Genomic DNA, 12,691 nt, shown 5'->3' on the forward strand with positions numbered 1-12,691 from the left:
TGATGGTAGTGATCTTCAGAAAATGAAAAAAAAAAACCCAACCATTTGAAGTTTCAGATCCAGGCGCAGGTCACAGAACTGTTTTATCTTTTTGATACTAAATACTTCTTGTTCTGACTTGCAATGCTAAATGCATTGTGAGTAGGGGAAATTGTAGTATATATGGTGCCTTTTGGGGGGAGAGGTGTGTTGAAAGGAGTGCATCTCTAGCTGTTTAGATTTTCTTTAGTTAAAAAAATGTTTAGGAGATGGAGTAGGCAACCTAAACTCAGTCTGTGGTTTCTGATGTACAGATTGATGACAAAGAATTTGACATTCCTCAAGTTGATACTCCTCCAACACTGGAGAGCATCTTAAATGAGGTGAGTGGTCCATCAGACATGCAACCAGCTCCAATACAGGGAGGAATTAAGATGAAGCAGCACATACTCCTTTGGCTCTTCTCGTACTGTGTTTTTCATGGGAAAGAAAGTTGTCTAGTTTCAACATTTCCTGATAGTTATAGCTGACAAAGTACATGCTTAGCTGAGTAATTGCGGTACAGTGTGTAATGTGGAATTTTTTTTTTTTCAATCAAAGTATCTACAGCTGGAACATAAAGGTTTTCTGTCAAATTTAAGCATGTTCCACCTGTGGAGTTGGACAGTCACCTGAAGACTGTACAGTCCATTAAAGGTCGGGGCATCGAACAACTGTTTTTAAGCTAAAAATAAAGGTAGAAAATTCTGCGTAATTCTAAAATTGTGGGAGGAGATGAGAACTATATTCTTGACAACTCCCTTTATATTGTACATTTGATGTATTTAGCCCTCTGGCAGGAGAATTGAACCATCGCAGCATCTGATGTTGCCTCAATACCTTGCAGGGGAGAACTGACTTTGTCTGACTTGTATCCAGTTCAGTGCATTTTTTACAATACCCACATTTCTTAGAAAGGAAAAGCAGGGCTTGGAAGTAAAGATAAACTCTAGGAAGACAAGGTTTTTAACAAACTGAGGAAGCTGATGGTTACACTTCCTAGGAAGCCAGTATAAAGGTAAAAGGAGCCTAGGAGAGGTGACAGTTCCTTTAAGAAGCTGTTTTAAAGATAGAGGTATGAGGTGTGCCAAACAGGTACAATCTAGGAATGAGAGGAGTAGTAGAAGAGGGAGCGTACAGAAGTATGTCCTGTTTCTGGTGATGCCTTGGGCAATGAAAGCAGAGAGAACTTATTAAATTTGGGTGATATCAAAATGTAAGGAGATGCTGTCACATCCACGTCAGAGAAGGAGAATCTAAGTCTTGAACTAGAGAGGTAATCATGAAGAAAGTGTAGTTGGTGCAGACAAATGAAAAGTCTTGCTCTGGTGGTATTTGTCTCAGTACATATGGGATCGGAATGGCTGGCAAAGCATCTTCTGAAGAGGATTTTAGTGGAGAATAACCTGGCTGAGCCAAAAAGGTCTACAGCTGCGCTGGGAGAAGAGGCACTCGACAGGCACAGGACTGCCAGATGTGAGACAAACGAGGAGCGCGTGCTCTGTTCTCTGCATGTTTGGCATTAGGTGGGATATTTTGTTTGCTCTCTCTGGCTCTGTCCTTCGAGAACAATGTGAACTGTGCTGAACATAGGAGACACCCGGGAGAATGGTTGTTTAAAAAATACTATTAAAAAAAATCTAGGCTAAGGCTGAGAGGAGAAAGATACCACGAGCAGCAGAGCACAGAGAAAGAGCAAAATCAACCCTTGTAGCAGCTGGAGGGGCTGCCAGACTCTTAGCCACCGCTTGGTGAAGTGCTGGACTAGATGACAATAATTCTAGGTCTTTTCTCTGCAGTTGGGGTCTTTTGAGAACAGCTTAGTTAACGGTCTGTTTTGGTGGAAGAAAAAACGGGATGGAGAAGGAAGGTTAGCTGAATAACTTTTTCTCTATCCTACTTCTGTGATTACTGTGAATTCTGGAAACCAGTTCTTCCACAGAATCAGTCTAGTAAAATAATAGGTGGTTCTGGTTTTACATCTGAGACTGTCTTGTTCTCTCCTCAGTTTTTCTGCTTAATTCGTGCTGTTTAGTTAGTATTTCAGTTAGGGTGTTGGATATTTTGAAGTTTTGGTAAGCTGTGATAATTCTCTTCCTTCAGACTGATGATGAAGAAGAGTCTTTCATTTTGGAGGATCCCTTTCTCTTGAACATTGATAACACGGATACGCACTCCTACGACACATCTTCTGTAGCAAGCTCTGACAGCGGGGACCGCACACATCTGAAAAGGTATGGCAGGACTCGTGCGCTGGGAGGTTAAATGGTTTTTGAAGGAGCACTGTTTATATCCATAAAAAACACATTCACCTTTTTGGAGTGGATAGAAGGACAATCTAAAGCTAAGAGCAGTTGAAACTTCTGAAGGCAACCTCCTGCTGCCTCCTTCCCAAGCTTTGCTGTGAGCGTGCAATTTTATCTGTTATTTGGGTGGGAACTGCATGTGTGGGTTCTGTCTCCTGCTGTTACATCCCAGTGCTGAGGGGATGCTGCAGCGACTCTGGTGAAGCTGCTTCTGGCAGAACAATGTTATTCCTGCAGCATCATGTAGGCAAAGATGGGATTTGTTTTTGCACCGAGGGCCAGCCTGTTTGAGCAATAAATGCTTTTTATGGGAGATAAAGTATTTGTATTTCTCTGGGTTTTGGTGGAATCTTTAAAACACTGGACCACGATGACTTTAAGGAAAATCTTTCAAAGGTGTGTCTGATGACTTCCAGAGTCGGCAAGCAGCTGGTAATTTTTAAAAGGCAAGTGAACTGCTGTCACTCCTGTAAATGGAATGCTAAACCTGACATTTGAAAGCAGCCTGGAAATGTGATAATTAGCAATAATACTGCTGACTTGTCTCGTTAATTACTCAGTTGATGGCCTGATCCTATATCCTGAGCCACTCCCACAGCCTCCTTATGTGCCATAACAAGTTGTGATTGTTGCATGAGCAATTGCATAGGGTAGAAACGCTCTTAACTGTGATGGTTCATGGTGGCATGTAGTGGTGTACTGGCTCCCTGTCTGTCCTTTATTCAAATAAGATGGTCTATATTGAGGAAAATGTTACCTGGAGTGGCTTAAACGTCTTCCAGTACAGAGTGGGCAGAAAAACCTGCAAGCGTTACTGTCATCTCTGGTTGAAACTAGTTGCCGCGTTTATGGGTCCTTCGACATTATATAAGCTGTTAACAACGTGCTTCTTCAGCCTACCTGTGAGCTGCTTGTTTGTGCTCCTCTGGAGAGATACGAACCGAATACTTCGCTGTTAGTTTTGGAAATTTGGCGCTCTGGTGGTGTGAGCTTGGCAACACCATTGCAACTTTCCTGGGGACTTTCCCTCCACTGTGGGTGCTACAGCGTACAAATGCTCTTTAGAAATAACTGTCTCCCTTGCACTAGTTACTTTTAGAAGACATCAAGGTTTTGGACATCAGCCTGTGGTGTCAAATCAGCTGTGTTTTCACTGAATGTTATTCTTTACAGCGTACATCCAGTGTTCCTAGGGGTCTGTATTCTGCTAATGAGCCTTTTGCAATGGTGTATTTTCCTTAGATATTCACCTTTAAAGGCTGAACCTTCTTGACTCACTGGAAGTTTAGTTAAAGAGCAAAAGTGTTACTTACGGACTTTCTTCATAAATTCTATGGTTTGCAGATCTGTGCTTGAAACTGACAATTGGTTTGATTTTATTTTTTTCTCCCCCCGCCCCCGGCCCCGGAGATGAGTTAAAAACAAATTCTCTGCAGAGGCCGTGGTGCCTAAGGGGCTTTGCTGGTAACCTCCTGTCTGTTTCACTCTGTGCATGTAGGCCCCAAGAATGAGTGGAAACTGCATGAGTTAGGAGTGCATGCTGAATTTACCTGCTGGTTTAGCTGTGGGTTAGGCAAACTGCTCTAATAAATCTGGTTTATTTCTTATTTCCTTAGGAAGAAGAAACTCCCAGATTCTCTCTCACTCCATGGATCAGTTATACGGCTCTCGCTTCTGAAAGGAATTTCTGCTCAAATAGTGTCTGCAGCAGTAAGTGTCTTTTTCTCCTGGTTGTATCCATTAAAGATTTTAATGTCTTTTGGTGTGGAGAGTTGTGTGAGATCTTCCTCTTCCCCCCTACTATTAGTTCTGGATAATACTAACATGTTTGGTACGTAAACTACGAACTAGTAATCCCCAGCCAAAAATGAATGGGCTATTAGGTGACATACTGCAGCAGCAGGTCCTCTTTAACACTGATTTGTCTGTAGATCATACTGCCAGGGGAAAACTGACTGTCCGGGGTCAGAGCTAAGGGGCTGATTTCTAAATGATGATTTCTGAAGTGTGTGAGGTAGGCCCGTTAGAACAGGGTGCAAGTGACTCACCTGTGCCTGTTTTGTGAATGGCTCTGGGACTGGTGTCTCAATGGTAGTGGGCTGCTGCTGGCTGTTACTCGCATTGGTAGAGGTGTGGGTGGGCCATCTGAATGGGAAGCTAATAAGGTGTACTTGGGAGGGGAGAAGGAAGCAGTTTTGCTATTGATGTCTATGCCAGGCACAAGGTAGTGAAGATTAGACTGTTCTGAGAAGAACACAGTAAGTTTCATGTGGAATTTCAGGATATTCCGGTTCCTCTTCATTTCTGTGCACTTTCTTATCCCTTCTGGGCGTTGCTAGTCAGTGGTTCCCTCAGCACTGTCTGCCCTGGTAGGAGTAATAAAATCCAACTTGTGCTAATTTTTTCTGTGTGTTGTAGTTCTAATTATTAGAGACATGTATGGATCTGGGAGGTTTGTCTCTTTTACTCACAGCTTTTCCTGTTTTTATAGGACAAAGTGGATGCTGGCTTGCCAACTGCAATTGTAAGTACTCTGACAGCTTTCAAATACTGTATAGTTAGTTCTCATGCAAGTTTGTTAAAACAGTGATTTAAGACAGCTGATAAATGCCTCTTCCTTCTTACCCTTACTAAGAATTTTCAGATGGGAGGGGTAGGAGCACCATCATGAAAGATTTAGTTCCTGTGGGCAGAATTCAACCTTTCTAAACTGCCCATCTGCTCCTCTGCTGATCAAGGCCCGTGTTCTCCCCTTTTTCTTGTTATCACCAGGGCTTGTTAGTCAAGCACCTAACCTTTCCCCGTAAGGTACATGTTTGACTATTGAACATGTTGCATTTCCCTTCTTTGCCAGTTACTGCTTTGACTCATAACAAACTTAAGTGTTTATAAAGTAATGGGTTCAAAATCTCTGTGGCTCTGATGTAACTGAAATATGACCTTAAAATATAAATTTCACTAAAAGCGTGTCTGCAAATTGCTAAGCAGGAATATCTTTCATTAAACTTCTTGAAGTCAAGCATGCTAAGTAAAGACATCAGACAAGAAGCTGCATATAGTTAAACAAGAGAAACATTTTAAGGAGGAGAAATACAGCAAGTATTTGTTCTGCCCTTGTGAAATGAGCTTTAGTATTTTACAAAGAAACTAAGGATGTGCTTGGTCGTTTTGTCTGTAGTAGCAGCTATCCATAAAAAAATACACTTTTTGTTTAAAAAAAGTCAAAGGGAAAAAAAAGTAGTCACATCTAAGGCAAAATATTGTGCAGCAAAATTGGAAGCATGCTTTGACTGATGTGCATGTAGGATAGAAGCATCAGCTTCCATTCTACAGACATTAAAACACTTAGGTTTTGTAGATCTGACTTACATTTGATAAGAAATAAAAAGTAGAACAACATTAATTTGTCTGCAGCATTATGTCTTCTCCTTTAGGCTAGCTTTGCATGAGAGTAGTGAGAGTTTAAGTGGTGGATCTGTGACTGATGTTTTTTCTACCTCCAATCTTACTGCATGACTGTTTCAGGCAACATCAAATCTGATAGCAGTGGGGACTTCCCATGGGTTAGCGCTGATATTTGGTAAGTTAAAAATAAAGTTTAGAGTTTTTTGCATTTTAATGATCTTAAACAGACCCCAAACAAAGAAGCAAAAAAGTCCAGCCTGAATTAGAACTGCAGAGTGGATTTCTTCTAATATGTTCATTTGTGCTAATGACTGTTTCAGGCAACATCAAATCTGATAGCAGTGGGGACTTCCCATGGGTTAGCGCTGATATTTGGTAAGTTAAAAATAAAGTTTAGAGTTTTTTGCATTTTAATGATCTTAAACAGACCCCAAACAAAGAAGCAAAAAAGTCCAGCCTGAATTAGAACTGCAGAGTGGATTTCTTCTAATATGTTCATTTGTGCTAAATGTGATTTAAGATCCCAAAGAAAGAAGCAAAAAAGTCCAGCCTGAATTACAACTGCAGGATGGATTTCTTCTAATATGTTCATTTGTGCTAAATGTGATTTTCTTGCAGTAAAGAAATACAACACAAGTAGTATTTTAGTTGTCCTTATTCACGCATTTCTTCTGCTTTGGGGATTGGCACATTGGTATTGAGAACTATAGTTCTGTAGCAATTGTCTAACGAGCCTTTTCTGTGTTTAAATACAAATTACTCTTTTCATATGGAAGAGACCAGAACCAGTGTACAACTATCATCTCATACAGTATTAATTTTCTTCTCCCCTACGACATAATAGCTGCCAGTCTTAGGGAAATTAAAATGTGTCCTGTGGGAAGTGGAACTTCTGACCCATGGCTACCTGCAGGCTTGCATCACAGGCTTCTGTTCCACTGCCTTTCCCTGCGCCTGTCCCCTCTGTGTCCATTCTGTTACTCTTTCCTTCCTCCTATCAGCAGACTTGCTTAAAACAGTTTCTGAGCTTGTGCCTCTGTTTATCCAGCTTACCAGCTGAGTGAGGACGGCTCTTGAATTACTCCCACACACATGGAGGTTTTGCACCTTTTGTCTGTGTGTCACCAAATTCTTAACAATTGTAGAAATTTCATTATCTTTTCTTTTGAAGTTGGCTGAAATTATTCAAGAGACCAAAATGATACAACAGAAGGATGGGAAAAATTGTGACAGTGTAAAACTCGCCTTCCTGGGATTTAGGCATTAAACTATTTGATGCTATTTGCTTAATCCAGTATTGAAACACTACAGGATATGCTTAATCTGAGTATAAATATCTTCTTCCCTCCTACGATCAACACACGATCTTAGTGAGTGTTTAGTAGTAGATCTTTGTGTTTTTTCTAAAATTTGTCTCATGAATGGAGATCTCCAGTGTCACTACTGTGGAACACATTTTTACTCTCATTTTCCTGTTGCTCTCTCTATGCAGACACTCTGAAGTCAGTAAGCTTTTAAACACAAAGCTGTTCTTTGCAAGTGTTGTAATAGAGAGATGTTTTTATCATTTTACACTCGAGAAGAGGCTCTAGGACTCTATATAAACATGCCAAGAGGAAGGTTCATTCTTACCTTTGTCGTGATTATTTTTGCATTGAGTCCCGTTTAAGAGGATGGACCACTGACTGTCCAAGATGCTTAGTGTGCTATGGTGTGTCAGCTGGATTTTATAGGGTTTGTGATTTTATAAGGTTTGTTTTGCTCAGTGCAAGTGCGTTTTAGCGAAGTTTTCTTTGTTACACTGTTGATTACTCTGGAACAACGTGTTTGCTGTTATTTTGGCCATGATCTTTGTAAGGCTTTGTGGTCTGTAGTTATTCAGTTAATTTTGTGGCCTTTAGGAAACTTGGCACAATGCAAGCTTTCCACTGATTGGCTTTTATTAAAATAAGTATCAGTGCTTTGAAGAACTTCTCTGCATGCTTGTTACAGAGCCTTTAAAGCTTTCTGATCTACTGAAAGCTATTATTTATACAGCCACGTACTGGGCTGTATTTTCACCAGTGCATTCAGCAGGTTGCGGAAAACCACTTCTTCCCTCTATTCTGCACTTGTGAGATCCCATTTGAAGCACTGTGTTCAGTTTAGGGCTGCTCAGTAAAAGACAGACTTCGATGTACGGCAAGATGGTTACAGGGCTGAAGCACGTGAGGTGTGAGGAGTGGCCAAGAGAATTTGGTTTCTTCTGCACAGAGAGAAGGTGGCTGAGGGGACATCATGTTGCTACCTTCTACTATGTACTGGAAGGGTATTGAGAAGAGAGACTCGGATCCTTCTGAAAGGTCTGTGGTGTTAGATAAGTGGCCATGGGCCCAAGTTGCAACATGGGAAGCTCTTAAATTTTTCACCATGAGGGTGCTGAAGCATTGGATAAGGATTGAGAGAGGTTTTGGAATCTCCTTCCTTGGGGACATTCAGAATTCAGCAAGGCCCTGAACAAGCTGATCTCATTGAATTTTGTTGGAGCATCAGGTCTAGGCCAGAGACCTCCACAGCTGCCTTGCAACCAAAGTTATTCTGTGAGTCTATGCCGCAATGTGAAGGTGAGAAGAAATGAAACTGTGTCATCCACCTTTGTTTCAGATATGGCCATGCATCCTGGATGCTTCTCTTCTCTGCTGAATTCTTTCAGTTCAGTAACTGAAGCTTGGTGTTGACCTCAGTGCTCTCAAATCTATCTGCAAAGAGAGAAATCCTCTCAGGATATGGCTGCCTTCTGTGCAAAGAGAGAGAATTAGTGTTCTGGCTCGGTTTTATTCTGCAATTTAAATCAGTAGTTTATGTCTGTAGACCCATCAATTTCTGTGCTTTTTTTAATGATGACATTTTTCTGCTGGTTATGTTAATTAGGATGAGATTTACTCCTTTAAGTTTTGTAAGCTGTGTACATGGTTCGTGCTGTACAATGGAACCATCACCTTTTTTTGCCTGCACAAATGTGGGTCCATTTTCTGGTTGAACGTTGCTGATATTCAGATGTCTCTGCATAGTTTTGTTTCGCTAGCAATTTTTTTAACCATTTATTTTTTCTTTCGTACGTTTGACTTCGTGTAGCTATTTCATTTGTCTCTTCTTGTAAGTCCACCTGTACCTCTTGACTTGTCTGCTTTGTCCTTTTTGAGGAAGCCTTGGGTAGCTTTCATTCTGCTTCTGCTGGCTCTTGAAAAATTATCACAACACAGTTCTCAGATTGTGCATCTAATCTTTGAAAAATAATATTTTCTTGTGGATTGGAGTTGGATTATATGCCAACTCTTTGACTTCCTGTAAGTGTTGCAGCATTTTAATAGGAAGAGGTGTCTGGAGGCTTGTAGTCACCCCTGTTTGGTGCAGGACTGTCACCCATAACTGGGTCGGGGCAGCCCTGGCTTTGTCTTTCATGGATGGAAAGTACTGCCCAAGAGGCAAATGGTCGTGCACATGCTCCTCTGGTAACCTGCTCCAGGGCCACTCTTGCAGGGGAGAAAAGTTCCTAACCACTCATTGAAACCTCTCAATCTGCCATGTCTGGTGTTTGCTGTTTGTTACATGACCTGACATTACTGAGAAGGGTTTGGTGCTCTCATTTTTTGTACCTGTCTTTCAGGTAGTTTATCTTCTATTTGATGCTTTGTTACCACAGTTGGATAATAACAGGTTTTTGTGCCGTAGGAATATGACCCTTGGCTTGTTTCTAGTCCTGTGCTCATTTGGGGGATTTGGGTTTTTTAACGCAAATGAGGACCATCCTTTTGCCAGATTCTTGCTGAAACTTGTTTGGAGTTGTGAACTTTGTGCAAATGAACAGTTGTGCTGTGTGCCGTGACTGATTGCTAGCTGGACTGGAGAAGTGCTCTCCCAGCGAGCCTATAACAATAACCAGATAATCTTTAGCGTTTTTTTTACTAGTGCTTAAACAGAACTCAGTGAAATGTGTTATTTTTCTTGTAGACTTTATGTTCCAGTCAGAAAACTTCTATATAATTAAGCTTTGTTGTGGTTACTGTTGAACCATTTATTTTTTCTGTTGCCTGTAAAACTTATGGGTAGTGTCCTGAGTCTTTGTTGAGGTGTTGAGGGTAGCATTAAGTCTTGAGAGAACAGGTAGTGTAGGTACCTAAAGACAGTATGAAAACTAGATTTTGGGGACCTTGGTTGTTTTCTGAAGTTAATGGGGAGTTGGCTGGCTGCCTGGTTGTAACTGTGAAAATAATTTTACCAGCTATGTCACTGGGAACCTCCAGTTTAATTTCCTCTCAGATTTTTTTTTTGTTTTCTGTACAATGCAGTCTGAATTTATAAACTAATCTTTTTTTCAGTGATTCAATGTGCTTTTTAAACCACGTGGTTTTAAAACACTAGCTATCACAGCATCCTCTCAGTTACTTGAATTAATCAAAAGGGGAAATGTTAACAAAGGGAAACTTTATCAGCAAAATCTGAAGGTTCTCTCTGTCTTTTGAAGATTATCACATATGTGCTGTTCATTATTTCACTCATTTCTTTTATATTGATTTCTGGCTTTTTCTTTCCTCTTTTGGCTCTTTCTGTGTGGACTGAAAAGGAAAAGGTACAGTAACACTGCACTGTGCACGTACTCTGCATGAACAACTCCTGTCTTGCCCAGTTTGCATGTTGTCTGTACCAGAATTTAAGATGCCAGATGAGCAGCAAGTAAGGCAGTGCAGTAACCAGTCAGTGGATAGTGCTGCTGGCCAGTCTGGGAATCGTTGTTGAATGCATGTGCGTTGCACACTTCCAAATTCTCCAGGCAGGAACAGCGCAGGAACAGGTAAATGTGTGATTTATAGCATTTTAGGGCAGCAGGTCCATAGCTGTTTGTAAAGGTGTTGTTTTGGGGCAGGACGAAGGCTCTTCCATGAGATCATCACCCATGTATCTGCCCGAGGGCTGTCAAATGGGAGCACTGTGGAGTAGGAATGCAATTCAGAGAGCCACAAACCAGAAACTGTGTGAAACCCATGCAGCAGACAGCAGCTACTGAAGGCCCTGCTCGTGCCCCAGTTATGCAGCTGAGGAGGGAGCAGTGGGTTCCTGATGTCATGGCCACAGGCAGTCAGACTTCACCCCTGCTCCCAGTGATCATTTTACTAGTGTAAGCTGAGGAGAGGGGTTGGGCAGGAGAGTTCAGCGTGCCCTGCCTCAGGGCACAGCTGTTGCGTTATTGGGGGAGATAGTGTCTGCAGCGCGTCCCCTTAGCTCATCATCTGTTGTCCTCCTGGTCCCCAGGCCCAAGAGGGGATGTACCTCCTGGGAGAGCAGTGACTGGTACTGTGCTTATTAAAGGTGGGAGGAAAGGACTGGTTCATAAAATCTGTGATATCTGAGTAATTCTGCGGGAAGTAAAGCAGGCCTTTCAGACTTGGGAAGATAACGGTTTAAGGAGAAGATCTTGATGAAAACCTGGTGATCTGAGAAGTAGTAATTCTGGAGTGCTATGCTTATTGCTTTGTTCTGGAAAGTGACTTATTTCATGTTCACAAACTTGCTTTTATTCTCGTAGAACTTTGACAAAGTGCCACCTTGTTTTGACTTCAGACTTTGAGAGCAACGCAAATAGTTACTGCCAGAAATTTTTCAGATGAAGAATTGCTTTATGTAAATTGCAAAATTAAAAACATCTTTTGGCAATTCATAGCCACCTTTGTTTCAAGCATTTGGAAAAAAAGCTTTTTATGCTTCATCTTAAATGTACCTTAATTCAAAGCTGGTAATATTAGTCTGGAAAATCATCAAATCAGCTTATAAAAATCTTGTAAACCTTTTGCTTTTATCTGTTTTTATTACTCTACCAGTTGATTAATAGGAGCTGATTGATTCAGGCATCTTGCTTTGCTTTGGAAGTGATTCTGTCCATCTTATTTGTAGTTAGGTTTTTTAATTTATCTCATGGCTCCTTTTTGTGTGTCTCATCTTTTGACTGTCTGGAAATGAACAAGTACTGGCACGGATTTCTTTGGGATTAGCTTTCCAAGTGGTCAGTTCTGACAAACAATAGGCACTTCCTTCTTAGGAATACTTGAGTCATACAAATAATTTAATTTGGGGTGGAGTGGTGGGAGTCTTCTTTATCTTGAATTGATGTTGTGGGTGAGGGAAGAAGAAAAGAGATTTGAAAGTTCATGTGGGTTTACATGTGAAGATGTAAAGCTGGATTGAAAGTAGTGATTCTGAAGCTGCTGCCCTTTTCAGAGAAAGCTGTGAAAAAATCTCCTTTTTCAGGTTATTGATTGAATTACTAACTGGTATACACTGAAGTAGAAGAATGCAATTTGCCTTTAACAGCAAGAGCTGTTATTATTTACCTTACTTCTAAAGTTATTTCTGTGGTTAGCAGATGGTCTTTTTATAACGAACTGTATTTCCAGACTTCTGGAACAGGATTTATTTATTTGGTACTTGGAGGGTACCATCTGGAGAATACCTCTCTGAGGAACATACTTTCCAGCTGTAGCTCTGTGTTCTTGGAGCTTCCATGGAAATCTTGCATTTTTATTCTTCTTATTCTTTGACCTGTTCTGATCTATGGCATGTGCACCCTTGTAGTGATGTCAAGGTGTTTCCTAGTAGCATGGCAAAGGAGGATTTTTTTTATTTCCATCACACGGTTTCTGCTTTCATCTTAGCTTAATAAGGAGAGGTGTGTGCAGAGCAACAACCTTGGTTTTGAAGTGTTTCCACTGCCTTGAGCTTGGTAACAGAGATGGTGGTTGAAGCACTCTGTCCAGCACCTGAAGCAGAAGGTGCTGTGATTTGCTGTGGTTCCACGGTAGCAGACTGACCTTCAGGAAGGCTCTTGAGGGGCAGATGCAATGAACTGCATATTGCTTTTCTATTTTGTCCCTGTAGTGATACTCCCGTAGTTTTCATTCTGTGTCCCTCTTATGTATGGGATGAGGGCA

At 41.2% G+C, this 12,691-nt stretch overlaps 1 protein-coding gene across 1 annotated transcript in view; it reads left to right on the forward strand.

The window, feature by feature from the left end:
* Positions 1-293: 293 nt before the first annotated feature.
* Positions 294-12,691, forward strand: part of VPS8 (vacuolar protein sorting 8 homolog (S. cerevisiae)) — a gene marked incomplete at its 5' end in the record, with an annotated part of 80,860 nt that continues 68,462 nt past the window's right edge. Inside the window, 5 exons of the mRNA XM_010138986.1 lie at positions 294-362; positions 2,122-2,252; positions 3,941-4,034; positions 4,816-4,848; positions 5,850-5,904. Of these exons, the coding sequence (XP_010137288.1) occupies positions 294-362; positions 2,122-2,252; positions 3,941-4,034; positions 4,816-4,848; positions 5,850-5,904 (382 nt within the window). The remainder of the gene's footprint in view (positions 363-2,121; positions 2,253-3,940; positions 4,035-4,815; positions 4,849-5,849; positions 5,905-12,691) is intronic.

The sequence above is a fragment of the Buceros rhinoceros genome, unplaced genomic scaffold, assembly GCF_000710305.1.
Source record: "Buceros rhinoceros silvestris isolate BGI_N320 unplaced genomic scaffold, ASM71030v1 scaffold10430, whole genome shotgun sequence".
NCBI lineage: Eukaryota > Metazoa > Chordata > Aves > Bucerotiformes > Bucerotidae > Buceros > Buceros rhinoceros.